We start from the raw sequence: 26,787 nt of genomic DNA on the forward strand, positions 1-26,787 counted from the left end.
TATCCTTCTTTAGATTGGATACAGTGCCTTAAGAAAAGAGCTCCATGACCCAGAAGGAGATCACCAAGGGCTGCCCCACTTTAGAAAATACATTTTAAACACCTGGAAATGGCCTAAAAGAAGCAATATTTCACCTCTCTTCTCCCCCAGGTAATCAGTGCAAAGGCTCCTGAGGCTCTCATGGTCTGTGCTTACAGCAGAAGTCAGATGACCACTGAAGTCAATAAGATGCCGCAGCGTCACTGTCCCGAACTCATTGCACCATGGCGCTAAGGATGTGAGCACTGGTGCCAGGAGAAAGAGGCTGTAGCATCACCGCCCAAACTGGAAGAGGAACAGGAGCCATTGCACTTCTTACCGAGAAGAGAGGCAAGTATTAGACTGGTGTCAATACCAGCCAAGACAGTCAAATACGGGAGAACAGGTTAGAGCCAGACATATCCATGAGGGCAGGATAAAGCTACCAATCTACAGAGAAGGACAACCCTTGTCCAGAGTATCCACGCTTAACACTATTCTAGCCCAATTCCAGAATTCTTATACAAAATCACAGGGGAAGGAAATGTTGAGTGGAGGCTACATAGAAATGAAAGCTTCTTTTTGGTTACCTGCAAGAACAATCATCATGATCGCATATCAAGACTGAGAAATTGAATATTTTGATCTGCTTCATGTTGTGTTCTTGTTGCTGAATTTCTTAATGAGCTACACTTATAAAAACCCATATAGAAGTGATGGGACCTACCTAAGCCATATGTTCTGGAGCAGGCGTGTTCTTGTAGCCAGCCCAGAGTGGCTTCAAAGTTTTTTCGGGTTTCTTCACAAAACCTTTAAAACAAAGTAAATGAAGTTATCCCCTACAAGCACTGCAGCTATTTCAGAGCATTAGTCACTCTGGATTGAGTGAAAAGTATTAAATCCCGCTCCCCAAGTGGTTACAGTAAAGTAACTTTACGTTTCCATCCTCTCCAGGCACTCGGAGGTCTGTTTCTTCCAGTTCTCTTCGCCATAATCCAGGTACCTAGGCAAAATACACCACAGAATGACAACTGATTGTTGAATTATTAACCCTTTCCAATCCATTTATTTTTTCTCATCCATTCTCCCCAGCTCCAAATAAATTGGAGCTGGGGAGAATGGATGAGACAAAATACATTTTCCCTTCACGGTCCTGATCTGACAGAGTTCAGGAGGGTGCAGGTGCTCACTGCACTGTGGGGGGAATGCAGAAGTAATACTTCCGCATTCTCCCTTCTGCCTCCCGGCTCGGCGATCATGTGACCGCTGGGGTCACTTCCTTCTAATTTACTGTACACTGAAGTCCACATCTTGTAATAGAGATAACAAGATGGAGAACAGGATTGGGGGGAAGGTTATGTCCTAGTTGCTGGTAAAAATCTATAGGGAGGCTGAGGAGGGAGAGAGACTCTCAGGGACATGACTGAGTGTTTACGGTCCTTGGCAGCGATAGTAATCACATCTACACTGCTCAGTAGTGCTGTACAATGTACTCCACAATGCTGTTACTTAGGGTACACTACAGAGAGGTAGGGAAGAGATCCTGCTCTCCTGTGTGTGCTGTGTATGAAGACATCATAGCAGCTACTCTCCAACCACCAACTGAAAATAAGAAGTACAGTCTTCAGAAGGGAAGATTTGTTCTAAACGCAAGATAAGAGTCAGATAATGGCTATATATAGTGTTATTCCTCTCGTACACATGGCAATTCATTCAGAAAAGTCATCTGAAAGAGCCTGGAGGCCTTGACTATATTGGCAGTTTTAAAACATTATTGGTAACTCAAACACAAAAATGCAAGACAATAGAAATCTGCATTTTGCAATACATGATGAATACTCACCACTGGTCACATAGCGCTACCACACATTCATCAGCTGAGCGCGAAATAACCTGCTTTTCTGGCTCCATGTACATCATAGCGCCATTCTATAAAGAAATGGAAGAAAATGATCCATTTATCAATGTTTTTCTAAAGGGTTTCTTGGTTTTCTAAAACAGCCATTATATAATAAAACTCAGCGAGTTTCTAATATACTTTACAAGCTTTTCCCCATCTATTTGTGGTCAGTGAAAGGGAACATTTTTGCTTACAGATAGAAGCTAAAAACCTCCCCTTGAATTGGAAAAATGACAGTCTATTCAATTACTTCTATAAACAAAAGATAGTCAAAAATATTGTAAAAGCGGCATGAGTAATCAGACTTTAGCGCATGAGATCGGTCTTGTATTATAACTCACATCTGTGCTTATTTTTTCAACTCTGTTTTTTTTTTTTTTACTTTAAGCACATTTTCATAAAGTGCAAACCAATTCTGCACATAAAGTGGTGATAACATCCTTGTGACTTATAGCATTGGCACTGAATGAGCTTAAGGCTGGGCTCACACAGGCAGATTCTGGCTGTAAGACGGTGACCCTGCGTACCTTATTTTCTGTGTATTGTGGATGACCGTAGCAGCTCACCGTCAGTCATGCACAATACAGTTTTTTTTTAATGTTCGTATTTGCCACAAAGTTGCAACTCGCGATCCCACACACAATGTTAATTGCGTATGGGCTGCGGGTCAGACGGCCTCTATTGAATTCGATGGAGGCTGTCAGCGTTAAATCCGCAGCAAAATAGAGCATACTGCGATTTTTCCTCGGCTCACAGAATACATAAGTCGTATCCACGGGTGTGAGTGAAAAGCGATCTTACATGCTTTTCAAAACCTGCGTTTTACCATGGATCCTCCCCGTGGACGCCGATTGTAGATTCCGCAATAGGAATCCGCCTGTGAGAGCCCAGCCTAAGGCCACTCACACATTGATGCCGCAGAGCGCCAAGATTTCAATTGCGGCGCTTTGCTGCAATTTTACTTCAGCTTTCATCCGCAGCTCCCTGCGGCCGACAGCATGTTTTAGCGCACCACATCATTGTGATGGATGATGAGGTGCGCTTAGCGGCCAAAGATAGAACAAACAGCGCTCGAAAATGTGGCGCATGGAAAGCGCCATCCAGCGCCACGATCGAACACATATCTGCAAGGCCCGGTTGATTTTGATGGGAGTGTTATACCACCATTACTATGGCATTAATCGCAGTAAGAAGCTCCTGTGAGAGAGAGGCCTAAGGGAACATACATAGAATAACGGTTATGTATATAAGAGTATTTATGGCACTTGCTCACGAGGGTGCAGAAAAATGATGCAGCGCTGACGGCGAATCGAGTAAATCAAAAACAGAAAATACATCGAGCACCATTGGGCTAGTTGATATGTATCCATAACTTCCCCTACATGACCATGTATAATAGATACATCTGTCCAAAGTGTAAAAGCACAGCCGTAAGAAGAGAATTTATATTGCTAAACCTACATTGTCAATCATCATTTTCTGGATCGTCTTTTTGACATCTTGTACCTTCATGCCTTCGTATCCAGGAACTAGCATTACCTGTAAGAAGAAGGAAAGCGCAAAAGTCAGCAGATCGGAAACGCTGATCACGGATGACAAGGGCCTCTACATAAGCCATGGCTACCATGATATTTCATCAGGAAAAGGCATATATGAAGAATATCACGAGTATAGTTGAGAATATCGTTACTGATCAACATGTACATTTTCAACGAAGTTCACTAAACTCCAGCTTGGTCATCAAAAGATGGAGAAACATTTCTGAAACCGGCATGTTTCTTCAGTGTTTGCTGCACTGCAATGATCCTGTCCCCCATCGTGCGGCAGAACTGTAACACATCCTTATAAACCTGAAAGTAGGAGTATAGCAGTTCCATTCATACCAGAGTCATCAAGGGCTAGCAATATGCCAGAACTTTTTAACATAGAAATGCCCTTTAATAATCCCAAACATCATTCAAACTGCTAGCAACAACTGTTCTGTGGCCGGCTACACTCACATTCTCTACAGTGCATTACAGCACCCTGATTAATGTATACATACTCCCTCATAGAAGCCTTTTAAATAAACTCTTTCTTTTGCTTCGGCTAACTTTTCCCGGTCATTTTGGCTCTGGATTTTCAACTCATCGCAAATCATGGGAGCAGAAAGATTTCCATAACCAGGGATGTGAATGATGGGTACCTAAAAGACAAAAATAATCAAGACAATTAGCCTAAGGTCGCATTCTGCAAGGCAGTGCCTAATAGCACATGATATATACTTAGATGGAATTGCCTCTTAGTTTGCACGTGTTCCTTCATTGCACGCTGAGGCTTTCATCACTTATCCATAGGTTAACCTATGAAAATTTGATAGGTATGCATTCCACCTCTGTGTCAACCTTCGTAGTTAAGTCCCACACTGCCCTCTGCCTGCTGAATCCAGTGGATGGGACTCACGAAATCAGCCAAGTGTCGCTACACTGTTTCCATAACTCCTAAGGAAGTTAAAGGGAGTTACGCAATCAGGGCAACAAAGTGAACTTCTCTGTATTTAGAACTTGGAATTTGCATGAACAGATTAGTTTACTGTTCTACACCATTTGTATAATTCTCATTCACCTCCATGTGGTTGCGAGAACACTGCAGAAAACCGTGCTCTGCCATTTTCATAAGCCCCACCCATGACCTGTGCATTCAGCTGGGCCAATGCCAGAACTAGAGATAGACGCAGCTCCCTAGAGTGGGACCCAAATCTACCTGACGTTCATGCATATCCCTTAGATATGCCATTAATGTCTCTGGTGGGATTACCGCTTTCAATGATTTAACATGACAATTCCCTCTTTTCTGCACTTAGATAAAATAATGAACTTGTCGACTATAAAAACTAACGCTATGCAATGATACATGCACACAGATTAAAAGGACATATACGCACAGGCTCAAACGGCAAAACCATCTCATCTTTGATCCCATACTTCATTCTGAGTGCCTAAAGAGAGAAACAGAAATATTCATGAAATACTAGTTAAACACTATAAGGACAACTAGAAAAACATCAAAACATTCAGGCCTCATGTCCACTAGAAAATTCGGGCCCGCGCGGATTCTCCATGCAGAATCCCACAGCGGGTCCCTCTTTTCCCGCAGACATGAGGCCTATAAATTGATAATACTCACCCATCCGTCATGGCCGGATCTTCTTCCCTTCCGCCCAGCGGATGTGCTCGGCACACCGGCAGCGTGCCGCGCGCATGCACTGTGAACTTTTTAATTCCCTGCTTTTTCGTGGCCCAGCGGCAGAGCAGAAATTCAGCTGCGGGTGTGCCGCGGATACAGACAGCTTCCATAGGCTGCAATGGAAGCCTGCGGGAGCTATCAGTGCGGGAAACCTGCGGAAAATGGAGCATGCTGTGGGTGATTTCCCGCACGTGCGATCCACCCGGCAGGAAAAAAAATGACATCCGCAGGTATTTACTTATCTGCGGGTGTCCAATGAATCCCTATGGGCTCGGATCACGCCTGCGGGACACCCGAGCGTATTTGCTAAATCCATTTTCCTAGTGCACATGAGGCCTCAAAGTAACTGCCAGATGGTATTATTCAGCCTTCAAGATAGCTACCCTCCTCCCAAACACCACAGACGAGTGTTGGAGATTATGCCAAGGCACCTTAAGGCCCATTTAGACGGGACGAATGCCGGGCAAAGAACGCCGGACACGCGTCCCCGCACATACTCGCTCTCATGCTGTTGCATGGGAGCTAGTAGTGCTGACTCGCTCAGCATAAACGATGAGTTGATCGCTGATCGCTCAGTGTAAATAGCAGCTGTTCAGAACTGAACGGCTGCTATGTTAAGTCAATGGAGAGGGGCAGGGGAGAGCGAGGAGAGAAATTTTTCCTGTCACCCCACTGTGAGCCAGCGATACTAGCTCCTGTGCAGCAGCACGGGAGCGAGTATGTGCGGGGACGAGTGTCAGGCATCATTTGCCCAATACTCGTGCCATCTAAACGGGTTTTACTCTATATATTTTGGAGCTGGGGAAAAACTGCGCTCCCTGGGGCAGGAGATCTTTAAAATCATAAACAAAATCGGCAGGAGTGGTGATCTCTTCCTGCCCTGAGCTAGCTATTCTCCTCATTGGCATAGTGAGGATCCCTACTGAGTGTAGAAGGATGGTTCTGCACATCCTACTAACCGTCAAACTTCTAATAGCAAGAAATTGGAAATGGAGACCCCCCCCCCCCTACCAGTCAAACATAAACAGACACGATATCATTGTACAGATCAGATCAAAAAAAATTCTGCAATAAAAAAAATATAGATTAACTAACCATGATGAGAAATTGGAATGCCCTGTTCCCACAACAGCCCTAAATTACCAGCAATGGTCATATTCCTAAACTTACAGAATTAGAAAACTGAATTATCAAGCTAAATCCACAATAAAGCATAGTAACCTAAAATGGTACATGCAAAATGAGCAAAGGAAACCAAGTTGAGATTCTTTATTATTATCCCCCCCATACCCTTGCACTTCCCAACATCACTCCTAGTATCTCCCCCCCACCCCAATATATCCCCAAGCCTTCCCTTCCTCCATCCATGAGATTAACCTCACTTAAAAGAAATATTAAGACTAATATGGAATTATTTGTATGTCAAGTTGCAAGAATATGTAAATTACATCATCTGTTCTAAAAGTTATTTTGTACTTTTACATGAAAACTGCATTTTAATTTTAAAAAATATATATAACACATAATACATATTCTACAGAGAATAGTGCTAACTTGTTTTTTCTTCAGATCCCGTAAAGCTGCAATGTCGTCTGGAGCATCGGACGGGACGCTGGTAACTATCCCGGTGCCTAGAATAGAGAACATTAATAATGTTAAATAACTGCACTTTGTTGTTTGTTTGAATTATGAACAGATCTGTTCTACATCTGCCAATGTGAATCAGGAGCAGCTAGTCGGTCAACCTTACCTTTTTCCTCCTTAATGGTGAGCATGGGCAGCGCATATATCACTTTGTAGGAAGTCAACGGTGCTGACAAAGCAGCTCCCAAAAGGTCCTGAAATATCAAAGATTAAAACTTAATTACAAGAGGAAGAATTGGTGAACAGGAAACGGCAAGAATAAAATATAGGTTGATTAAAAACAGGGCTATCCTGTAGGAATGGCTTCATGTAGGAATGGCTTCATCCACCAAATCAGACCGTGTACTTGAAGAATTGGTGGAATTTCCTTAGAATAAGGCCGCCTGCAGACGAGCGGGTCGGATCCGGCAGCGAGAATTCTCGCCGCGGGACCCGACCCGAGAGCCTGCAGAGACGAGCGCGTACTCACCCGCGCCTGGCGGCCCCGGCTCTTTCATGTGCCAGGTGCGGCGCAGCCGGCGCATGCGCAGACCGGAGCCGGCGGCCAGGTGAGTGCGAGCCCCGCACAAAAATAGGACATGCCGCGGTTTGTTTGCCAAACCGCGGCCATCTGCATAGGAGTGCGTATTGTAATGCACTCCTATGCAAACTTTCAGTGGCGGAAATCCCGCGGGAAATACCGCCACAGGATTTCAGCCCGTGTGCAGGCGGCCTAACATGACATTTATCAATTTCCTTAACAAGCGTAGGGAGAACATTTGGTTACTCTTCCTAAATTACATGTTACCCACGTTTGTTGTGGGCATACTTTCCTAGGTAGATTGTGTACCACCTGGCTGCCCTTAGAATCGGATGGTAGGTTAGTTAGTCTCTGGTGTGACCCAGGAGCTCCCACAATGCACTACTCTCTGGTAGGTCATAAGACTTCAAGAAAATCAATGCAAGGAAAAAAGTCCTGAGGCCATTCCAACTTTTTATGCCTTTGAAAAAGTTTATTGGGAATAGAAAAACATAATAAAAGCATCACACACATTTCTGACAGCGGCATTTAAATGTCAAGCTCAATCAGAATTTAAATGCCCTGAAAGGCACCACAACAATGAGATTGTGGGAGTGCCATCCAGTTGTCATGGCAGTCTGGGGCCCTCTGAAGCTGTCATAGTTGTTTGCGTATTAAAATACAGTGTAATGCATTACCATAGTATTGCATTATACTATATAAGCGATCAAACAATCGTACAAGTCCACCGTGGGGACCACCAAAAAAAGCAAACATAAGTAAAATAAAGATATAAAAATCTAAAACATTAAACGTTTAAAAAAAAGAGAAAAAAAAAGAAAAAACAACACAACTTTTTCCAGCCATCGCATCTGAAAAAGAAAAAATATAAATAAAAACAATAAGTCTAGAAATTGGTGTCGCTGCATCCGTGAAGCTTCAGTTTACTAACATACCACATTATTAATCCAACTTCATTAACTCCATCAGAAAAAAATACCGCAATGACAGAATTGCGTTTTTGTTCACCCTGCCCCCCCGCAAAAAAAAAAACTAATAAAAAGCAAATCACAAAGACATGTTTTCAAAATCATATCAATGCAAAATACAAGTCACTCAGCAAAAAAACAGCTGCATTGTCAAAAAAGTTATGGATCAAAGAACACAAAAGCATTTTTTTTCCTTAAAAAAGGGTATTTTAATAACGTCTTACTATAGAAAAAAAAAAAAAGTAAAACAACTATATAGATGTGGCATTGCTGTGATCGTACTGCCCTACAGAATAAAGACAGGTCATTTTTACTGCACCATAAAAATAAGCCCCCCCTCAAAATGATGCGATTGAGCTTTTTTTCCACCAATTTAAGACATTTTTAAAAGTCTTCCAATACAATATATATCATGGCATGTTAAATGACACCCTTGAAAAATACAACTCATCCCACAAAAAACAAGCCCTCATATTACATATGTTAGGATTTTATTTTATGTTTTTTTTTTGAAAGTGTGAATATCGGAACTACAGAATGTGAGCTGCATGCAGGCTCATCAATGACCCTTGATGAAAGGGTGAAGCATTAAAGGCGCTACGGCAGTCCAGCATTCCGCTGAACGGTAGGATTTGGATCAACACCAAGCAATCATCAATGGTCTATTCTAAGTCAGGCCTTTGATGTTTGAATCCCAGAAAAGCCCTTTAAGGAATTACAAATTAAAGACTTTTGCATTACTAAAGTATCCCGTTGGCTTGGCGCATCTGTAGCTCAGCTGCCAATGGACACAAATGTGAACTTAGGATGTCACACACTAACCTCTCCCATGAGCTCCTTGACCACCGGTACAACGCCGTTGTCTTTTGTGAAACCTTGGTAGGACATGTTCCTGGCTGCTCTTTGAGTGCAGACAAATATATCTCCATTGACGGTCTCAAATGCGATGTAAGGCATGTCAGGGCGAAGCCAGCAGTTGGTCTGTCCAAACATGGTTTCTGGGCGCAAGGTGGCAGCTACTAGGAAAACGTTCCTTCCTTTAAGACCACTAGAGAGTGTTACAAACAGTAAGAAAGCGTTATTGGCAAACTTAGCTGGATATACGCTACAGGAAAGCACAATATTATTTCAAGATGAAATGAATAATTAGAGGGGTGCTCACTTTGGATCCCTTTTCCATATATCCTATCGGAATGGAGATAATAAAATGGGTTCCATCAACTGAAACTTAAAGGCAACCTGTCACCGGGTTCATACAGCCTGAACTACAGGTAGGATGAACCCAAGACAGATACACACACTTCCCCTATGTACATGTTACAACAGTATGATATGTGACACAATACGAAGCCCTTGAGTCACAGAGGCAGGCCGTGCCAGCCTCTCCTCAAACAGCATGCTGACTGACAGCTCTTCCTAGACACAAGTAGGGAGAGCTGTAACTCTACAGTGATTTTGATGACCATTATGGACCCCCCTCCTGTCTTTAACGGCTCATGTTATAAGGCCATTTCCACATAGAAAATACATTTAGCATGAAGCGGTAGTATTTGCATTATGCTGCTGGTTGATTTGCATACCAACCACTTTAGTTTCTGCAATCGCTTTCTCTGACATGCTGCTTGAGGAGCTACAAGTTCAGAGCTCAGTAGACATTCCATACTGATCATACTCTCTCTCCTACCCTTCACTGAATGTACTGGCCTATGTCTCTTTTCTCTCACTATCAAGGCTGTAATTTCTGAGAAAATTGTAACTCAATCGTTTCCTCAGGTATATTTAAGATGCTGGGTAACTGACTTGTTCTGAACGTAAATGCCTTTGAAGTACACAGGAGTTGGTTAGCAAGAATCAGTGGGCCAAAGGGAGGGGAGAAGCGTACTATGCAGAATGAGACTACATATAAGGTTTGTCGTTTGTAGTCAGGGAGACACATAGGTCTGCATAGGAGCGGTTTAAACAGTATTTTAAATCAAGAATTAATTCATTGGAAGAAAAATGGTTTATGTAGGCCTATATATCCTTCCACATACTACAAACAGACTTATATAAGCTTTAAGTCTAAAAGGGAAAATCCTTTTCTTAACTTGGCATCAATAGTTACTGAATATGGATAGTTTAGGAAAAAGGCCATGTTTCGTTTCTGCTCAATACAGTACTAACCTCAACTTAGGTGGATAAGGTTCCAGGACCTTCATTTTGATGAGTGTGTATTCTTGTGGTCCCACACCCTAAACTCGAGAAATAAGCAGGATTAATACGTAGAAAAATAAATGTGAGCAAGTGATTGTTTGATCACTTCAAGAAATAGAACAACGATAAGAAATGAAAAATCCTAACCTCTCCTGTCTGTCTATCATGGTCCATGCAAGGCTGCCCATCACGTGGCGAGTAGATGGTGTACCTGAGGGGGACAAAGTAAATATTAACTGGAGCATATCAAAATATTAACAAACAAAAATACTAGTAAACTAAATTTTAAAGCACACAGAATGAAGTACAAAAACAAATATAGGTACTTTGGGTGGTAACTAGTTTTTGCATATCTTAAAAAAGTCAGTCCACAATAATTGAGACCCATTTTGCTGTATTGTGACTGGTGGGAAACGAGGGGGAACCATGGCCTGTTATTCTGGGGATTACTGGGAGTTACGGCAATTGAACTCTCATCGATCTAGCAGCTTTCATCTATCCAGTTATTAGCTGATAATGTCTTCTGGCTAGAATACTCCTTTATTGGCATGTTGGAGAGGATCACTGATCAAGAGGACAATGCTCCTAGAACTACATATGAACAGCAGCAGTTTCATTGGTGTGATCCTTTATTACTCTAAAGGGGTATTCCAGATTCAACAAAAAGATTGTATTTTGTATCAAGTTATACAATCTTATAATATTCTTTCTGTAGCAAATCCTCAGCTTTTCAGTTGTATTCCATTCTTTCCATGACCAAGATGGGGAAACTCAGCTCCATTTCCGATCACCTGTCGTAAACAGCCGAGCGCCTCAGCCATGGGGTTTCTGTAGCGCTTACAGAAGTGGATGAAAGCTACCGAAATAGTGCAGTATAGCTGACTACGTCGTTTCCACAACTCTCTGAGTTACAGAAGCATAACCACAACTCACTTCAATGAGAACTACGGAAACAGCGCTGGGCTTTTTTTCGTAGGTACCGACTGAGTGGCCAGTAACTATAGCAGCGGTTTACTAGCTTGGCGATAAAAAGCCAAGATGGGAATATCCCTTTAAGATCTCTGCTTGCTGTCATTTACTAGGAACTTTCATTGTTTACAGTGGACAAAAACTTGTACTAGTCACGTGATGGACATAGAGGTGCAGGAATGATGACAAGTCGTATGGGAGTTGCTCCTGGGTGGGGAACACTATGGCTGTCGGGCATCGATCTATCACCTAAGGCATGATCAAACCATGTTTTCTTCTTTGGGTCAGGTGTAATAGCACGGCAAGGTCACTGTACTGTTCGCCCTTCCCGTGGGAGGACAGGGAAAAGCCTGCCTCCCCATATTCCCGCCAACACCTTTTCCTCAAGGCCTACACTGAAGATGTCTGCCTCCTGTAGAGACTAAGCTAAAACTGAGCTAGCTTGGTGCTTACAGGAGGGGTATAGCTAGTAGGAGGAGTTAACACTGTTATGCTTAGTGTCTCCTCCTAGTGGCAGAAGCTATATCAAAGGTCTTGCTGTGTCCCCCCAATGATACGGACGAGAAAATTTGTACTGGTCACGTGATGGACATAGAGGTGCAGGACTGATCACAGGTCATATGGATATCAAAGAGTAATTGGGCAGTTGTCTGCAGCTTACTCTGGCTACAATTAGAGAGAAGAGGCTGTCCATGGGGCAAAACCCCTAGTCAGCATGTTAGGCTTCATGTTTTGTTACTATCCACTTTAAGGCGAATGCTCTTAATGGATGTAGTATATACCAAACCGCTCTGCTTACGGACAGTATAATTCTGCAGAGACCAACTCCGAAACAAAACATATTTTCTGACTCTAATAGATGGAAACAGGCAAATACATTCTGAAATCACCACAACAGAAGTGTCTAAGCTCTTAAATGGACAATCCTACTACGATGATAAAACTGTGGATTACAAGGGTACCCCATACAATTTTATGTATTTACTAACAAAGTGCAAAAGTTATAATTGTAGAAAATCATTCAAACTTTACCGTTTGCCAAATTTGATCTTGTTCCTCTCTCGCAAGGTTAAGAACTGCCATTTCACAAAGGAATCGTAATATGGATTGACATCAGTGGTAATGAAGGAACGACGCCAGTCAATCTAGAAATAAACCAAGTTTACGCAGAACGTCAAATGTGTGAGCAGGTGCAGATCATTACTGGTTAACCCATTATGTGGCATTGTGCAGCAGATCTAGGAAGCTTAAGCTCTCGAGAACAAGTGTTGGTACAGAGAACGTGGCCGAGAAAGGGGACTTCTTCACTATTAGAACGACATAAAAGGATCATGTAGCATTTTTTCCCTATAAATAACGAACAAAACAGAATGAACTAAAGTCTTCCTGAATGGGGCATGTTACCCCTATATGAAGTGTACACAGATAGAAGCATTGTGTTCTCCTGGGTCTGGACATGTAGACCTTAATGATGGCTCGCACCGTGTTGGCTGCATTCAAGGTGAGATCTATTGTTATTATGGATGAGCGAGTATACTCGCTAAGACACTACTCGCTCGAGTAATGTGCCTTAGCCGAGTATCTCCCTGCTCGTCCCGAAAGATTCGGGGGCCGCCGCAGCTGACAGGTGAGTTGCGGCGGGGAGCGGGGCAGAGCGGGCGGGAGAGAGAGATCTCCCCTCCGTTCCTCCCCGCTCTCCCCCACCCCGCGGCGGCACCCGAATCTTTCGGGACGAGCAGGGAGATACTCGGCTAAGGCACATTACTCGAGCGAGTAATGCCTTAGCGAGTATACTCGCTCATCCCTAATTGTTATACAAGTATAATGCTTGAAAAATGTTCATAATGCCTACTTACTTCCATTTTTTTGTCACAGTGTATCACTAGGGCTGAATTCACGCTTGCGAGTATCCCGCACAAGCTTTGTGTGTTGCGACACGCACAAAACTTGCATAGATATAGAACCTATTGTTTTCATCAACGGTACTATTTACATGTGCGTATTCGCTCTAGCAGCGATGCTACGAGACAGAAAAAAAATGCAGCACGCCCTATTTTTCTGCGAGGTTGCAGAAAAACTCACCAATTATTTGCTAGGTGTGTGAGAAAAAAAAACAACTTGCATGTATAGGTGTACAATGCAATTTTTACATTTTCCTATTGAAAAAAAAACTGCATTTTTCACACACATGAAAAACCGTGCGTGATAAACACATGCTCAGCAATGTGACTTTCTCGCAAATCGCATGGCACTCGCAATGAAAATCTTATTTTTACAATTGCAATTTTGGTCCAAGTTATTGCTTGCCCTGTGAATTCAGCCCAAAAGGGTATTCTGGTACTTTTACTATTGATGACCTATCCTCAAGATAGGTCATCAATAGTTGATAAGCTCAGGTCCACCACTTGGGACCCCAGCCGAGCAGCTGATCAAACACCCGCAATATGCAGGGGTCAGAGTGGAAGTTATACGCAGGGGTCATGCTTGTAACTGCAAGCGCAGCCATGATTTGCATCAATCTACTCAAAGGGCTATGGAAATGCCCACCAAGACCCTGTAAAGTAATGTATACACGAATAATGCCTGGGGGCAGACGCAGTGCTTTGAGTCATTGTATGACCAAGCTGATGCATTTCTGGCACAGTTGTTGTGTTGGAGGGGAATTCAGCTGTTTCACACACATCAAACACAAGACTCAAGGGGGCACAGAGAGCCCCTGAATTTAATATCAGCTCAACAAAGTAAGTTATGACCCTAAGGCTGGGGGTCACATGGGACAGAAATCCAGCGGAATGACGGCACCAAAAAACGTGAGATTTCTGCGGAATAAGCGCAGCTTTAAAACCCTTTAGCCGCGGGTTTTGGAGTGGTTTCGCCACTTGCATTTCTGCTGCGGCCATCTCTACCCATACAGAGGCAGCTGCGGAAATGAAAAAAAGAATTCACATGCTGGGTCTTGTTTTCCGCACCGCATGTCCATTTCCGCGAGGCTTGGCCGCAGCGTGTGGACGAGATCTTTGCAAAATCCCGTCCACTTTGCTGGCTAATCCTGGAATATGTCTTTAAAACTGTTTTTGCGCGTGTTCTCCATCTGCCCGTTTCAAATGGGAGGAGGTGAGCGGATGTGGTGGGTTCCTATAGTTCGTAGACAACTAAAAACTATTGTCAGGATGTAGAGGGCAATTAAACTTTGCAGGAACTGTCCAGGTAATTCAGTGTCCCTCACACCCAGATCTTAGCTGATCTAATTAATGAAAGGTCTGGTATTCCTCTTTTATTGTAACTGTTTTGCTTGTACAGATAGTCCCCGACTTGCGAACATTCGACTTACGAATTTCGCTAGATGCGAACTATCTGTCCTGCACAGTATGATGTAATGCTATGGCATTACATCCTACTGTGCAGGGACTGGGCAGGCTTCTATCAAGCCTGATAGAAGCCTGTCCGGTCACATCGCGGTTGCTAGGCAGCCAGGAGCCTTCTGAAAGGCCCTAGGGCTGTCTATGCAGAGCGCCTATCAAGCTGTGCGCTTGATGGGCACTCTGCATAGGCAGCCCTGGGGCCTTTCAGGAGACCCCCGGCTGCCTAGCAACCACACAGCGTCCCGCAATCTCATCGTGGGACGCTGTACGGGCCCCCTGAACGTCGGGTGCAGGCTGTTTCTTACAGCGGGCACCCGGAGGCAGCAGTTCCGGCGAGCGGCGCGGCTCGTCAGAACTGTTAACACTTTAAATACCGCTGTAAGAACAGCCTGCACCCGATGTTGTATGGAGCGGGATCCACCCGTGATCCCGCTCCATACAAGCATTTGTTCGAATTGCGAACAAATCGACTTGCGAACAGGTTCCTGGAACGGAACCTGTTCGCAAGTCGGGGACCATCTGTATGTCCTTTTTATAATCATTGCACCTCTTGCATTACAGTTTAAAACTTTACCTAGGTCTGTCCTTTATGCTTTATAGAACCTACAGTCCCTGACAGAGAGTTAACTTTGATTGCTAGAGTGCCCATGTACTGAGGAACATTTCCGAAACGTAGGCATCTGACCCGCTGTACAATAAAACAGTCAGTAGTAGCAGTGTGTATTTTGGGGAGGGCAGCACTGTGTTAGGGTGTGATCTATGCTCCATCTTGCAACAAGTGCAAGATTGAGGGAGTGGAAGTAGATCAACCCCTTGCGGTCTTGCCACATGGTAGAAGGTATGGTTTGTGACAAATTGGTGGCAGTGGTGGAATTTACTGCCTGGTTTCCTGATACATGTGGAACCCATCTCTAAAAACTGCACCCATTGGACAAAATTGGGTCCCCTAACCCAGCTCGCCTCCGCATCCACAAGTGATGTATGGGCTAATATTTCCATCTCAGCTATGTGTGGCCGGGATGGGAATACCCTTTTAATTCCAACAGTGCAATGGTACCTTTATGGAGCTGAACATATTGCTTGCAGATAAACTGACCTTTAACCCCATACCCTTGAGATCTTCTATTGCCAAAGGAGGGAAATATCCAAGCCAATGTTCCGCTTCAGAGAACCGTACTATCTCTTCATCAGTAAGGCCGAGGGACTTCATAATTCCCCACTGGTATTTTGATGAACCGCTCTTTGCTGCAGCTTTACTCTGTCAAACAAAAAAGTGAGTGTTTGGGGGTTTTTTTAGAACTAAAACAGCAAATCCATTGTTCCTGTCACATATGGTATCCATGTATCATACACATTACCAATGTCTCCACAGATCCAACCAGATCTCCCGACTGTTTTAGTAGCTACTTGTATTAGTCATAAAGTAATCTCAGAACATCTTTTCCCATAACTCTGCATTGCAAAGTAAATCAGTGCTGAGAGTTTTAGGGTATACGGACACACCCCATTGGCAAAGCGGATTGATAAGAACTAGTTGTCAATTTATGCATACATTTCCAGAAGGAGTAACAAGGAAATAGCACAAAACTAAATTCTGTTGTATGTTTGAACGTATTTTCTAACACAGGCATGTAAGGAGAGCGTACTGGTCCTTTTTGTAATATATTACCTTTTTTCCCTTAGCTTTGTCCTTGATAACCAGCTCATCGTCTATCTTAGATGATGGCTCTTCATCCTCTTCCTCCTCCTCTGGGAACTGTGGTGGGCATCCATACAACTCCATTTCTCTCTTCAGTTTGTCAGCACACGCCTGATATAAGAAGTCAAGTCACTAGACCGCACTGATAGCTATTCAGCCGAGCTCACTGCGACTCGGAAAACTCGCACTGGAACTTACTTTGATGGGCATACCGGTACAATGAAGTCCAAAGGGGAACAGACATGCCTTGCCCTTCAGCCTCTGGAAGCCGACGGCAAACTAGATGCACAAGATGATAGAATAAGAAGCTCAACGAAGGTTTCCATGCATGTCTTAAACAGAAAGCTCAGTAATGTTTCACCATCTAACGCTGCAGGATGTTGGCTTTTTTATTATATCTATTAATACTTAGCTATCCCTCCCCAATCAGTTTACTTACCGCATCTTCGCCCCACCGATCATCTCCTGTGTCACCTCACATCCAGCTGTCCGATTCTTCATCTTCCGGTGAGGAAGCTGCAGTCTTCTTCTTGCAGGGCAATGTATGCTACTTCACTAGCGACGTAGCGTTCACTTTCTAGCAGGAAGCGCCGGATGCTATGTTGAAGATAATGCCAAGACTGCGCATGCGCGCTGTCTTGTCACAGGCGTTTCTTTACCAACGTCACGAGACAGCACGCATGTACAATCTCGGCAATAGCCCGGCATAGCATCCGGCACTTCCTGTTAGGCAGTGACCTGCCGGAAGAAGAGAACCGCAGCACAACAGAAGAAAAGGATCCTAACAGCTTGTGGTGAGGTGACCTGGGGGACTGAAGGAGCCAGGAGAAGAACATGGAGAAAAGATGCAGTAGGAAGACTGACACAGGAGGAACACTAAAACACATCTATCACTGCAACGGATTACTACATTAAGAACTTTTTTTTTTAGTTTGGGGAAGAACCTCAGGAATAAAAAGGAGTATTCCTGTCTCAGCCAATCCTTATCTGTACGCTTTGGTCAGGCCTGTGTAAACATCCAGGTAGGCTGCGCTACGCCATTTCCATAACTCCAGTAGAAGGGAGTGGTAGTTACAGAAACTATATAGCACAGTGAACTCTGCTGCTTCCGTACCCAGAGCCACCCTAGGCCCCTGCATATTACCAGGGGCAGAGGAGCCACGTTCTTAAGATAGATGTGGGTATTAGACTATGTATTCCCACCTATATTAAAAGGCGTTCTCCATGGGGCATACTATTGAATTAAAAAAACAATTAAAAATTAAAATTCTCATTAAAAATCAATTGGAGCTGCACCTGCAGTTACAAGAACCGACCACTACCCTGATCGGAGCAGTAGCTTACCCTCTGTGTTTTTGCAATGACAGCAGGTGCCCGATCAACTGGGGTCACGAGTGGCGGACCCCAGACAATCAACTATCGATGACTTATCCTGAGGATAGGTCATATATAGTGGATCCCTGGAAAACTGCATTAAAGGGGTTGTCCCGCGAAAGCAAGTGGGGTTATACACTTCTGTATGGCCATATTAATGCACTTTGTAATGTACATTGTGCATTAATTATGAGCCATACAGGTTATTCACTTACCTGTTCCGTTGCTGGCGTCCCCGTCGCCATGGTGCCGTCTAATTTCAGCGTCTAATCGCCCGATTAGACGCGCTTGCGCAGTCCGGTCTTCTCCCTTCCGAATGGGGCCGCTCGTGCCGGAGAGCTGCTCCTTGTAGCTCCGCCCCGTCACGTGTGCCGATTCCAGCCAATCAGGAGGCTGGAATCGGCAATGGAGCGCACAGAGCCCACGGTGCACCATGGGAGAAGACCCGCGGTGCATCGTGGGTGAAGATCCCGGCGGCCATCTTACTAAGGTAAGTAAGAAGTCGCGGGAGCGCGGGGATTCGGGTAAGTACTGGACAGTTTGGTTTTTTTACCCCTGCATCGGGTTTGTCTCGCGCCGGGGCTATTGAAAAAAAAAAAAAAACGTTTCGGCGCGGGACAACCCCTTTAACAGTAGATCCAAAATAGAAGAGCTGTAGGAAGGAAATTTTTAGAAGGACAACCCTACTAATCTTATATGCTAACTGACGTATTATGGGATACTGACCGGCCTTGCATTAGAGAACATGTTTAAGGGTTTCTCAGGCTTTTACTACTGATGACTAATCCTGAGGACAGGTCATCAATAGTAACAGCACAGAATACTTAAATGATTGCACAATTATTTCAGTCATGCTTTTAAAAAGTTGTTCGGATCTCGAAAGTCAAGTCTGTAAATCATGCAGACTCCACTAAGAAAAGTCGAGAGCAGAGTAAAACAGAGCAGTCTAGGCAAATATAAGAATATTACAGTGTAATACCGTAGCTAGCACATGCCTTACCTCACATTTAGACAAGGAGAAGGTATGTCCCAGGTGAAGACGTCCATTCATGTAGGGATAAGGGAAGGTCACAAGGTACTTGCCATTGCTATGGTAAAAAGAGAATTATTACTACATTGGACATGCCGTTCATTCCCTGTATCAGCCCCCTTCACAGGGGTGCAATATGCTGAGAACAGAATCCATTGATTTCAATGAGTTTGTTCAGATGCACATTTTTTTTGTGCATTTCGGTCGTGAAAAAATGAAAACGCAGTTTGTTTTTCTGTGCATTTGTGCGCCAAAAGTCCCCATAGAAGTCAATGGGAATGCCGCAAATATGTAGCGCTCAGGCACGCAAAACTACACATACACTCGTGTGAAGGGGGCCTCAGAAGGATGCATCTGTCTTTATCGTCCGTGCCTTTCTATCAGGATACATAGTATGGGTGGGACCTGGGAATGTGGCACCTGGGAAGCAGGATGTGCAGCCCTGCCACAAATAAAACATAACTACCATACCCCAACTAACCTTCTGACTTACTAATGTATGGCCAATTTTAGGTTTACAGCGGAAATGCTTCTTGGGGTCACTAGGAGCTTTCCATCAATCTGATCACATTTTTGGGTGTATACGGCTGCTATAAAAGTGCTGACATATGACTGGATGCTCCATTAACGAATTGTAGACCTTTATATACAGTAGTGTAAGTTCCTGAAAGGACCCGGGGCGACCAAAGAGGACCTCATGTTCCAGCTGCTGTTCTCCACTAACACCAAGCCGTTCCCGTTTGCTGCAGTCATTTTCCTAGTAACACAGCATGCAGAGGCAGAGCGATACCCCAACTTACCTCTTCTGGCTATCAGCAGCATTGACTTCAAAAACCTTTTGGCTCTCCCATTGTGCTTGGACATCCTTTTCGATTTTCTTAAGGAAATCAAGCTTCGCTGTTCCCTTTCGCTCCTTTAAAAGAGGCACATAAAGGTGATAGGGGATTAGACAACATGACAAGTTCAAAACTACGTACAATGATCAAGAAGAATCCCCAATGCTACTGTGTGTCCCCAAATATACAACGGAGTCTTACATTAATTTTTGCCCCAATAGGTGCACTAGGGCTTGTGTTCAGGGAACGTCTTATTTTGACGCAGGTCAGACGGGTCACTTACCCAGCAGGCTTGGTCCAGGTCCTTCCCATTGCTCTCCAAGGCCCTGGCGCAGCTCCCGCTGTCCTCAGCGCCCACACAGGATTACTTGCTGGTTACGGGATTCATAAATCCCGGCTCTACAAAGCAATAGCTCTGTTTGGTCCTTTGAGCGCTACATTAGTTGGCTGAGCAGCGCTCGAAGAACCATTCACAGCCATCGCTTCGTGGAGGCAGGATTTATGATTTGGCTCAGGCACGGCTAGGATTGGTTCATCGAGGACTGCTCCACCAATCAATGCAGTGCTTGAAGAACCAATCACAGCCATCGCTTCGTGGAGGCAGGATTTATGATTTGGCTCAGGCACAGCTAGGATTGGTTCATCGAGGACTGCTCCACCAATCAATGCAGTGCTTGAAGAACCATTCACAGCCATCGCTTCGTGGAGGCAGGATTTATGATTTGGCTCAGGCACGGCTAGGATTGGTTCATCGAGGACTGCTCCACCAATCAATGCAGTGCTTGAAGAACCAATCACAGCCATCGCTTCGTGGAGGCAGGATTTATGATTTGGCTCAGGCACAGCTAGGATTGGTTCATCGAGGACTGCTCCACCAATCAATGCAGTGCTTGAAGAACCATTCACAGCCATCGCTTCGTGGAGGCAGGATTTATGATTTGGCTCAGGCACGGCTAGGATTGGTTCATCGAGGACTGCTCCACCAATCAATGCAGTGCTTGAAGAACCAATCACAGCCATCGCTTTGTGGAGGCGAGAACCACACAAGGACTCTGGAGAGCAGCCAGAAAGACCCGGACCAAGCCTGCTGGGTAAGTGACTCGGCTGACCTGCGTGAAAATTGCTGTAATAATGGAGCAATTGCGTTTTTACGGCCATTTTCACGCACCTAACGCATTCCTATTGATTTTTTTTTTTAGGAACTGTAACTAGGGCTTATATTTTAAGCCTCCCCAAAAATCCTGAAAAATCATGCTAGGCTTATTTTCGGGGAGACCTGGTATTTAAGAGCAAGATGGAATAACGTACATACTGCACAATGTACCCTAATTCACCCGTGATGTGCTCTCCTCCAAATCTAGGGGCAAAAGAGGGGCACCCACTATGGTGCCTACTGCAGCCTAGCTGAGAAGACTTCGCGCTTAGAGTAGGAACCCGCTGGTTGAGGGTTAAGAGACAATTATTCCTCCCCCACTATAATATTGGAGTGATGTATGAAGTGGTGCAGAATGTCTAACTGTAAGGATCCCTGCGAATGACCAGGTGTATAATGCAGGCAATGTAGGATATTTGCATAGTAGTCTGTAAACTATGCAGACCACTAAGAAAAGTGAACTAAGAAGCTGATCCAATGGTGAAAGTATAAAAGGATAATTGCGATGAATGCTATACGAAGTAAAAAAAATAAAAAATGATTAAAAGGGATTTTCCAAGATATGGAAAAAAGTTACCAAAGGCAGGGACTCTGACGGAGCAAAAAAAGCAATGCTCATGAGTCTAAGCCCCCTGCTATTCCAGCAGCACCTCTCCGACGCCTCCTGCTGGTCACTGTTGGCTGCAGTGATGATGTACCCGTTTACGCACATGACTGCTACAGCCAATCACTGACCTCGGCGATGGATGGCACCAGGTCAGTGATCGGCTGCAGTGTGTGTGATTATGTCAGCGCCACAGCCAAGTAAACAAAAGACTGTCCGGAGGCACTGGAGTGGCAGATTAAACATTAAGCTATTGTTATCCACTGCTGAGACCCCGACTCTAAATGGTGCGCTGGCCGAGTATGTGCAGTCATCACTCCATTCACTTCAATGGGAGTGACAGATACTTGAGTGGGTGCGCCACTCAGGTACTCAGAGTCCCATTGAAGATGAATAGAGTGCTAGTGCGACCAGAGCGCCACTCAGTCTCCTGCGTTAGTGCAGTAACCCTGCAGTAAGGAGGATGGGGAACCCCTATTCCTGAGATCAGTGGGGACAATTACTGATCAGCAAATTATCCTCCATTCTTTTTAGGCCCATTTAGACACAATGATTATCACTCAAATGATTTTTTTGAGCAACAAACGTTGTGTCCATTTACAGCAAAAGGTAAATCGCTCAAATGTTGAGCGATCACCTAGTGCGCCGAGTGGGGGATGCAGAAGATAAGCGGAGCCGCTTGTCTTCTGCATCCAGCTGTTCTCAGCAATACAGCCGAGCGCTCCGAGTGGAGCATGCAGAAGACAAGCAGGGTGGCCCCGCTTGTCTTCTGCATCCAGCTGTTCTCTGCTCGGAGTGCCCAGCTGTTATACAACCGAGTGCTCTGAGCGGGGTATGCAGAACGCAGCTGGACCGCTGTGTTCTTCATACCCAGCCTGTCTTTAGGGAGCGGGATACTGCTGAAACAATAGTATTAGCTGTACCCCCGCTGTGAATCCCTGATAACTGATCGCTGATCTTTCAGCACGCTGAAAGATCAGCGACGGCTTAACGAAGACTGCACGATGTCAGTGCAGTTACACACAATGATTATCGCTCAAAAGACAGATTTTGAGCGATAATCGTATCTTACTGGGCCTTAAAGGATGCAGAAAAAGTAAGTCTGGGTGAACATGTACGCTGGAACATCCCCTCTGAGGTTCAGTCGCAGATCCGGCACAAGATACCGGATGAAACAGCACTGCGTGCCGCGCTTTTCCTTCCAACAAAACGCTGGGTAGTTGAGCAGAAACCGAACGGACCGCATTATAGTCAATGGGGGGGATTTGGTGCTGTTCTGTTCCGTTATAAAATGGAGCCGTTCGGCCAGGGGATTCCCCTTTCCTGCTCCCCAAATGGAGGAATCCCTAACATAGATGTGGAAGCAGCCTGACCCACGCAGACGAGTCAAAAGGAGCTGTGAGAAGATGCAGATCACATTCAGGAACAGGAGGGGCGCTTCTACATGTACCTCTAAAGAATCCCTAATTAATAACAATGTTACAGGAATGGGTGATATATTAAAGGGGTTGTCCCGCGATAGCAAGTGGGGTTCAGCACTTCTGTATGGCCATATTAATGCACTTTGTAATATACATCGTGCATTAATTATGAGCCATACAGAAGTTATTCACTTACCTGTTCCGGTGCTGGCGTCCCCATCTCCATGGCGCCGAACGAAGCCTTCTTCTCACTGGATTAGACGTGCTTGCGCAGTCTGCCCTCTTCTGTCCGGCTCCGGCGTGCTCGCGCTGCACATGTGTAGAAGACCTGTGCGGCGCGAGCACGCCGGAGCGGCCCCTTCAGCGCAAGCGCGTCTAATCCAGGCAGAAGAAGGTTTCGGTCGGCGCCATGGAGACGGGGATGCCAGCACCGGAGGGGGGGGAAGTGTATAACTTCTGTATGGCTCATAATTAATGCACGATGTATATTACAAAGTGCATTAATATGGCCATACAGAAGTGTATAGACCCACTTGCTTTTGTGAGACAACCCCTTTAATGATAAACACAACATTCATCACCTATATGTTACAATATATGGAATTTAATGGGCTTTCCAAAACCAACCACCACTTGCGCAATCAGCTGAGATGTCATGTGGGGTCTGGGCACACATTACTACATTATAGCGCCCCTATTCGCAAGGGGTGGAAGGTTACGTTCGCACGGAGCAGATCTTCCACAGCTGCAGGTTATGATGAGGATTCCTACGACAACCTGCATAGAACATGCGGATTTTGACGCCGATTTTACACCCAGATTAGAAGAGGTGAAATCAGCGCTGAAGATCCGTAAAATACATTGACACGCCGAGGATTTAAAATCCGCACCGCAGGTCAATTTATGGCGCAGATTCTTTCCACAGCGGTTTACCTTCAGGCTCTCCATCCCATTCCATGCTGTCTGATGACCCAGAATATACGATAATCCGTCCCATCGGCGCTCCTAAGTCACACTGTCCCAGAACTCCGGTATACGGCCAGCGCTATACGGTGTCTGCAGTACAAGTCACGTGACCAAAGATCACTGCGATCTCCTAATCTCATAGAAGTCAGTTCGCATTGTGACTAGCAGAGCGGGAAAAAAAAATATAACTTACCTGGATTTAAGGCCGTATTTACATGGGCCGCAGCAATGTGCGCAAGAGATTCTCGGCCACAGGTGGCACCGCACAACACACGGACACCCAAGCGCGTGCGGACACCACAGATTACATGTCCTATTCTTGTGTGGTGATCGCATGAAGAGGAGCATGCAGAGACTTTTAACCCTTTCCAATCCCCTGTCTGACGTCTAAAGACATTCTATTTGAAGTCTGCATAGCTCCGATGTCAGAAGACGTCCGGCAGGGTATTCTTACTGTAGATTACTGGCCGCTCTGTTGTCGGGGGCCTCTCCAGCATGTCCCATACTGCAGTACTGCCTTTAGCCAACAGATGGCACCATTGTATAATGGCAGAAAGAGGAAGTCCCCTAGGAGGACGCCGAATCCAAAATTGGATTGCAAAGGGTTAATCCTAGTATTGGGTCCAAGTGAAAATAAGAAACACTTATGTGAAAGAACCCACTGAAGTGAATGGGTACATTTCTCCGTGTTGAACAGACAGAGCACGTGGTGCGATGCTGCCGCCGGTCCCATTGAAAACAATGGGAGTTGTGATGTGAGAGCAGGCAGATAGGACATGCCGCGATTTCTTTCCTGCATCGCATAGTGATGCAAGAAAATTTGGCTCCTGTGTATGACCCCGTCTAACAGAAGGGGTTCATATTCGTGTGAGATTTGTGCATCCTGCAACGCACTAATCTCGCGCCAGTATCGTGGCCGTGTGAAACCAGCCTTACGGCTAGTGCCCACGGACGGATTATCGCTGCGGAATTCACGATCAGAATTCCGCAGCAATGTCCGTCCATAGACCTGCTGTGGTAAGCCGTTCTCCCACGTCCACGAGCAGAAATCAACTGCGATTTTCCGCTCGTGGGGGAGAATCATAGCATGTTCTATTCTGTGCGGAAAATGGCTCGACGGCTTCCATTGCCATCTGTCCCGTGATACTTCGCAGAAGTGCCGGGAGAATCCACGTCACCACCTAGTGTATTATGTGCCAGGCGAGACACCCCTGGCGAATCTGGACAGCTGAGTATAGGGTCTACAGGGGGCGTCGGGTCTGCTTCCGCTGTAATATTTCGCTGTCGGAATCCGACCCAGCCGTGGGCATGAGGTCTTATATTGGGAAGAAGCTGAAGGTCTCCCGCAGCGTCTGTAAGCACTGGCTCTGCTGGCAGAGACCGCGAATGAACTGCGCACGTCCGTGTAACACGTGCAGTATGGCTTTTTTTTTTTTTTTTTAATTCCTCGCTGTTTCAGAGTGGTGATGCATATAAAACCGCTGCTGAATGTATTGTATACGGACAGCATAGTATATACTGCCTATACAAGTTTTACGGCTCACGCTGCGCGGTACGCAGGGAAATAGCGCATACTGCGATCTATTTCTCGCGTGTATTGATGTGCAGCGTCTGGACAACGGTGTGCAAGGATCAGTGAAAATCCATTGACTTCCTCCACCGTGTATCACGCGGCTACATAATACGTGGTGAATAAACCGCCCGCGGACACGAGTCCTTAGGCTGTATCGGCACGCCAGGCATGATATCGGTCTTAGATACCCGGAGCAATATCGCGTTTCTAAACCAGCGACTTTACATGCAATTGTCATGTGTTCCGCAAGAAGAATGCAATCATCACAAGTGGTTTCTGCGGAAAAAACTTAATTTGTGATTTATATATTTTTGCTCCTATGGAAAATAATAAACCGCCACAGAAAATTTCGCTGCAAATTCTGCAGCATTTCCGCATGCAAATCCACGTGACGATTTGCAGCGCGGCGGGGGATTTTCAGGGAGCAAGCTACATATCCGCAGCTGATTTTAGGAGCTACATGGCTCATCTTGGAATAAATGGCGCTGTCTAGTAAGCACCAAGCCGCTGGTCACATGATGGGGTATCACCTGACCAGCAGATGGAGCTACCAAAATCAGCTACTGCTCCGCCAGGAGAGAGGACAGATGTGTGATAGGACCAGTAACCAGAGCTCACCCCTGCCAGCTGTCATGTCAGCACACAGGGGCTCTGCTCTCACTACTACCTCTGCAGTGATGACAGCGGATGCCTAGAGCTAGGACCACCCATATAGGTGCTAGGACCCTCGCCCTCTGTATGAGCAGTGCTGCAGTCTGGCCCCCGCTCACTCACCGTCATGTTCTCCTCGGGCCGCTCGCACTCCCTGACTTCTCAGGCACACACGTTGCCGGCTACTAAAGCGGAAACCAATACTCTTCCCTGCAAAGCATGCCGGGCAATGTAGTGTCTAATCACAGCTAGCAAATACAACTGAAACCAAGAAGGACTACAATTCCCAGCAGGCATCAGGAAGGATATTGCATCAGCTTTATTGACAAATGGAGTTCTGTACATGTCAGCCTATCGGACAGCTGTCGGACCACAATTCCTTGCGGTAGATGCTCAGAGAGGGGCTCGCAGTTGTGGTTGCCGGCATCTGTGCGCTCTGGGTTTCTCCACTTCCCTTTTTGTAGCCATTGTTTCTGCACAGCTCCCAAGGAATGGAAAGAGGAACAATTTTTTTGTGTTAACCCCTTAAGGACGTTTTTTTCCCCCATTTTTGGTTTTTCCTCCCCCCCATTTAAGAAATCGTAACTCTTTTATTTGTCCATCCTTGTTTATTGCGGGACAATTTGTATGTTTAATGGTACTATTTAATGTACCTTATAATGTACTGAAAATGTAAAAAAT

At 45.2% G+C, this 26,787-nt stretch overlaps 1 protein-coding gene across 1 annotated transcript in view; it reads right to left on the reverse strand.

Annotated features, from left to right (window-relative positions):
- LARS1 (leucyl-tRNA synthetase 1) overlaps positions 1–26,310 on the reverse strand; it is a 46,181-nt gene extending 19,871 nt beyond the window's left edge. Inside the window, exons 1-18 of the mRNA XM_066591253.1 lie at positions 26,230–26,310; positions 19,703–19,815; positions 18,873–18,960; positions 16,697–16,777; positions 16,469–16,609; positions 15,896–16,057; positions 12,470–12,582; positions 10,616–10,679; positions 10,439–10,506; positions 9,098–9,323; positions 6,894–6,981; positions 6,698–6,774; positions 4,842–4,895; positions 3,963–4,103; positions 3,380–3,457; positions 1,862–1,947; positions 956–1,021; positions 746–828 (exon numbers count right to left, since the gene is read on the reverse strand). Of these exons, the coding sequence (XP_066447350.1) occupies positions 746–828; positions 956–1,021; positions 1,862–1,947; positions 3,380–3,457; positions 3,963–4,103; positions 4,842–4,895; positions 6,698–6,774; positions 6,894–6,981; positions 9,098–9,323; positions 10,439–10,506; positions 10,616–10,679; positions 12,470–12,582; positions 15,896–16,057; positions 16,469–16,609; positions 16,697–16,777; positions 18,873–18,960; positions 19,703–19,815; positions 26,230–26,235 (1,735 nt within the window). The 5' untranslated portion in view covers positions 26,236–26,310. The remainder of the gene's footprint in view (positions 1–745; positions 829–955; positions 1,022–1,861; positions 1,948–3,379; positions 3,458–3,962; positions 4,104–4,841; positions 4,896–6,697; positions 6,775–6,893; positions 6,982–9,097; positions 9,324–10,438; positions 10,507–10,615; positions 10,680–12,469; positions 12,583–15,895; positions 16,058–16,468; positions 16,610–16,696; positions 16,778–18,872; positions 18,961–19,702; positions 19,816–26,229) is intronic.
- Between the last annotated feature and the right edge of the window lie 477 nt (positions 26,311–26,787).

The sequence above is a fragment of the Eleutherodactylus coqui genome, chromosome 2 (genome assembly GCF_035609145.1).
Source record: "Eleutherodactylus coqui strain aEleCoq1 chromosome 2, aEleCoq1.hap1, whole genome shotgun sequence".
In the NCBI taxonomy this organism is placed as follows: domain Eukaryota; kingdom Metazoa; phylum Chordata; class Amphibia; order Anura; family Eleutherodactylidae; genus Eleutherodactylus; species Eleutherodactylus coqui.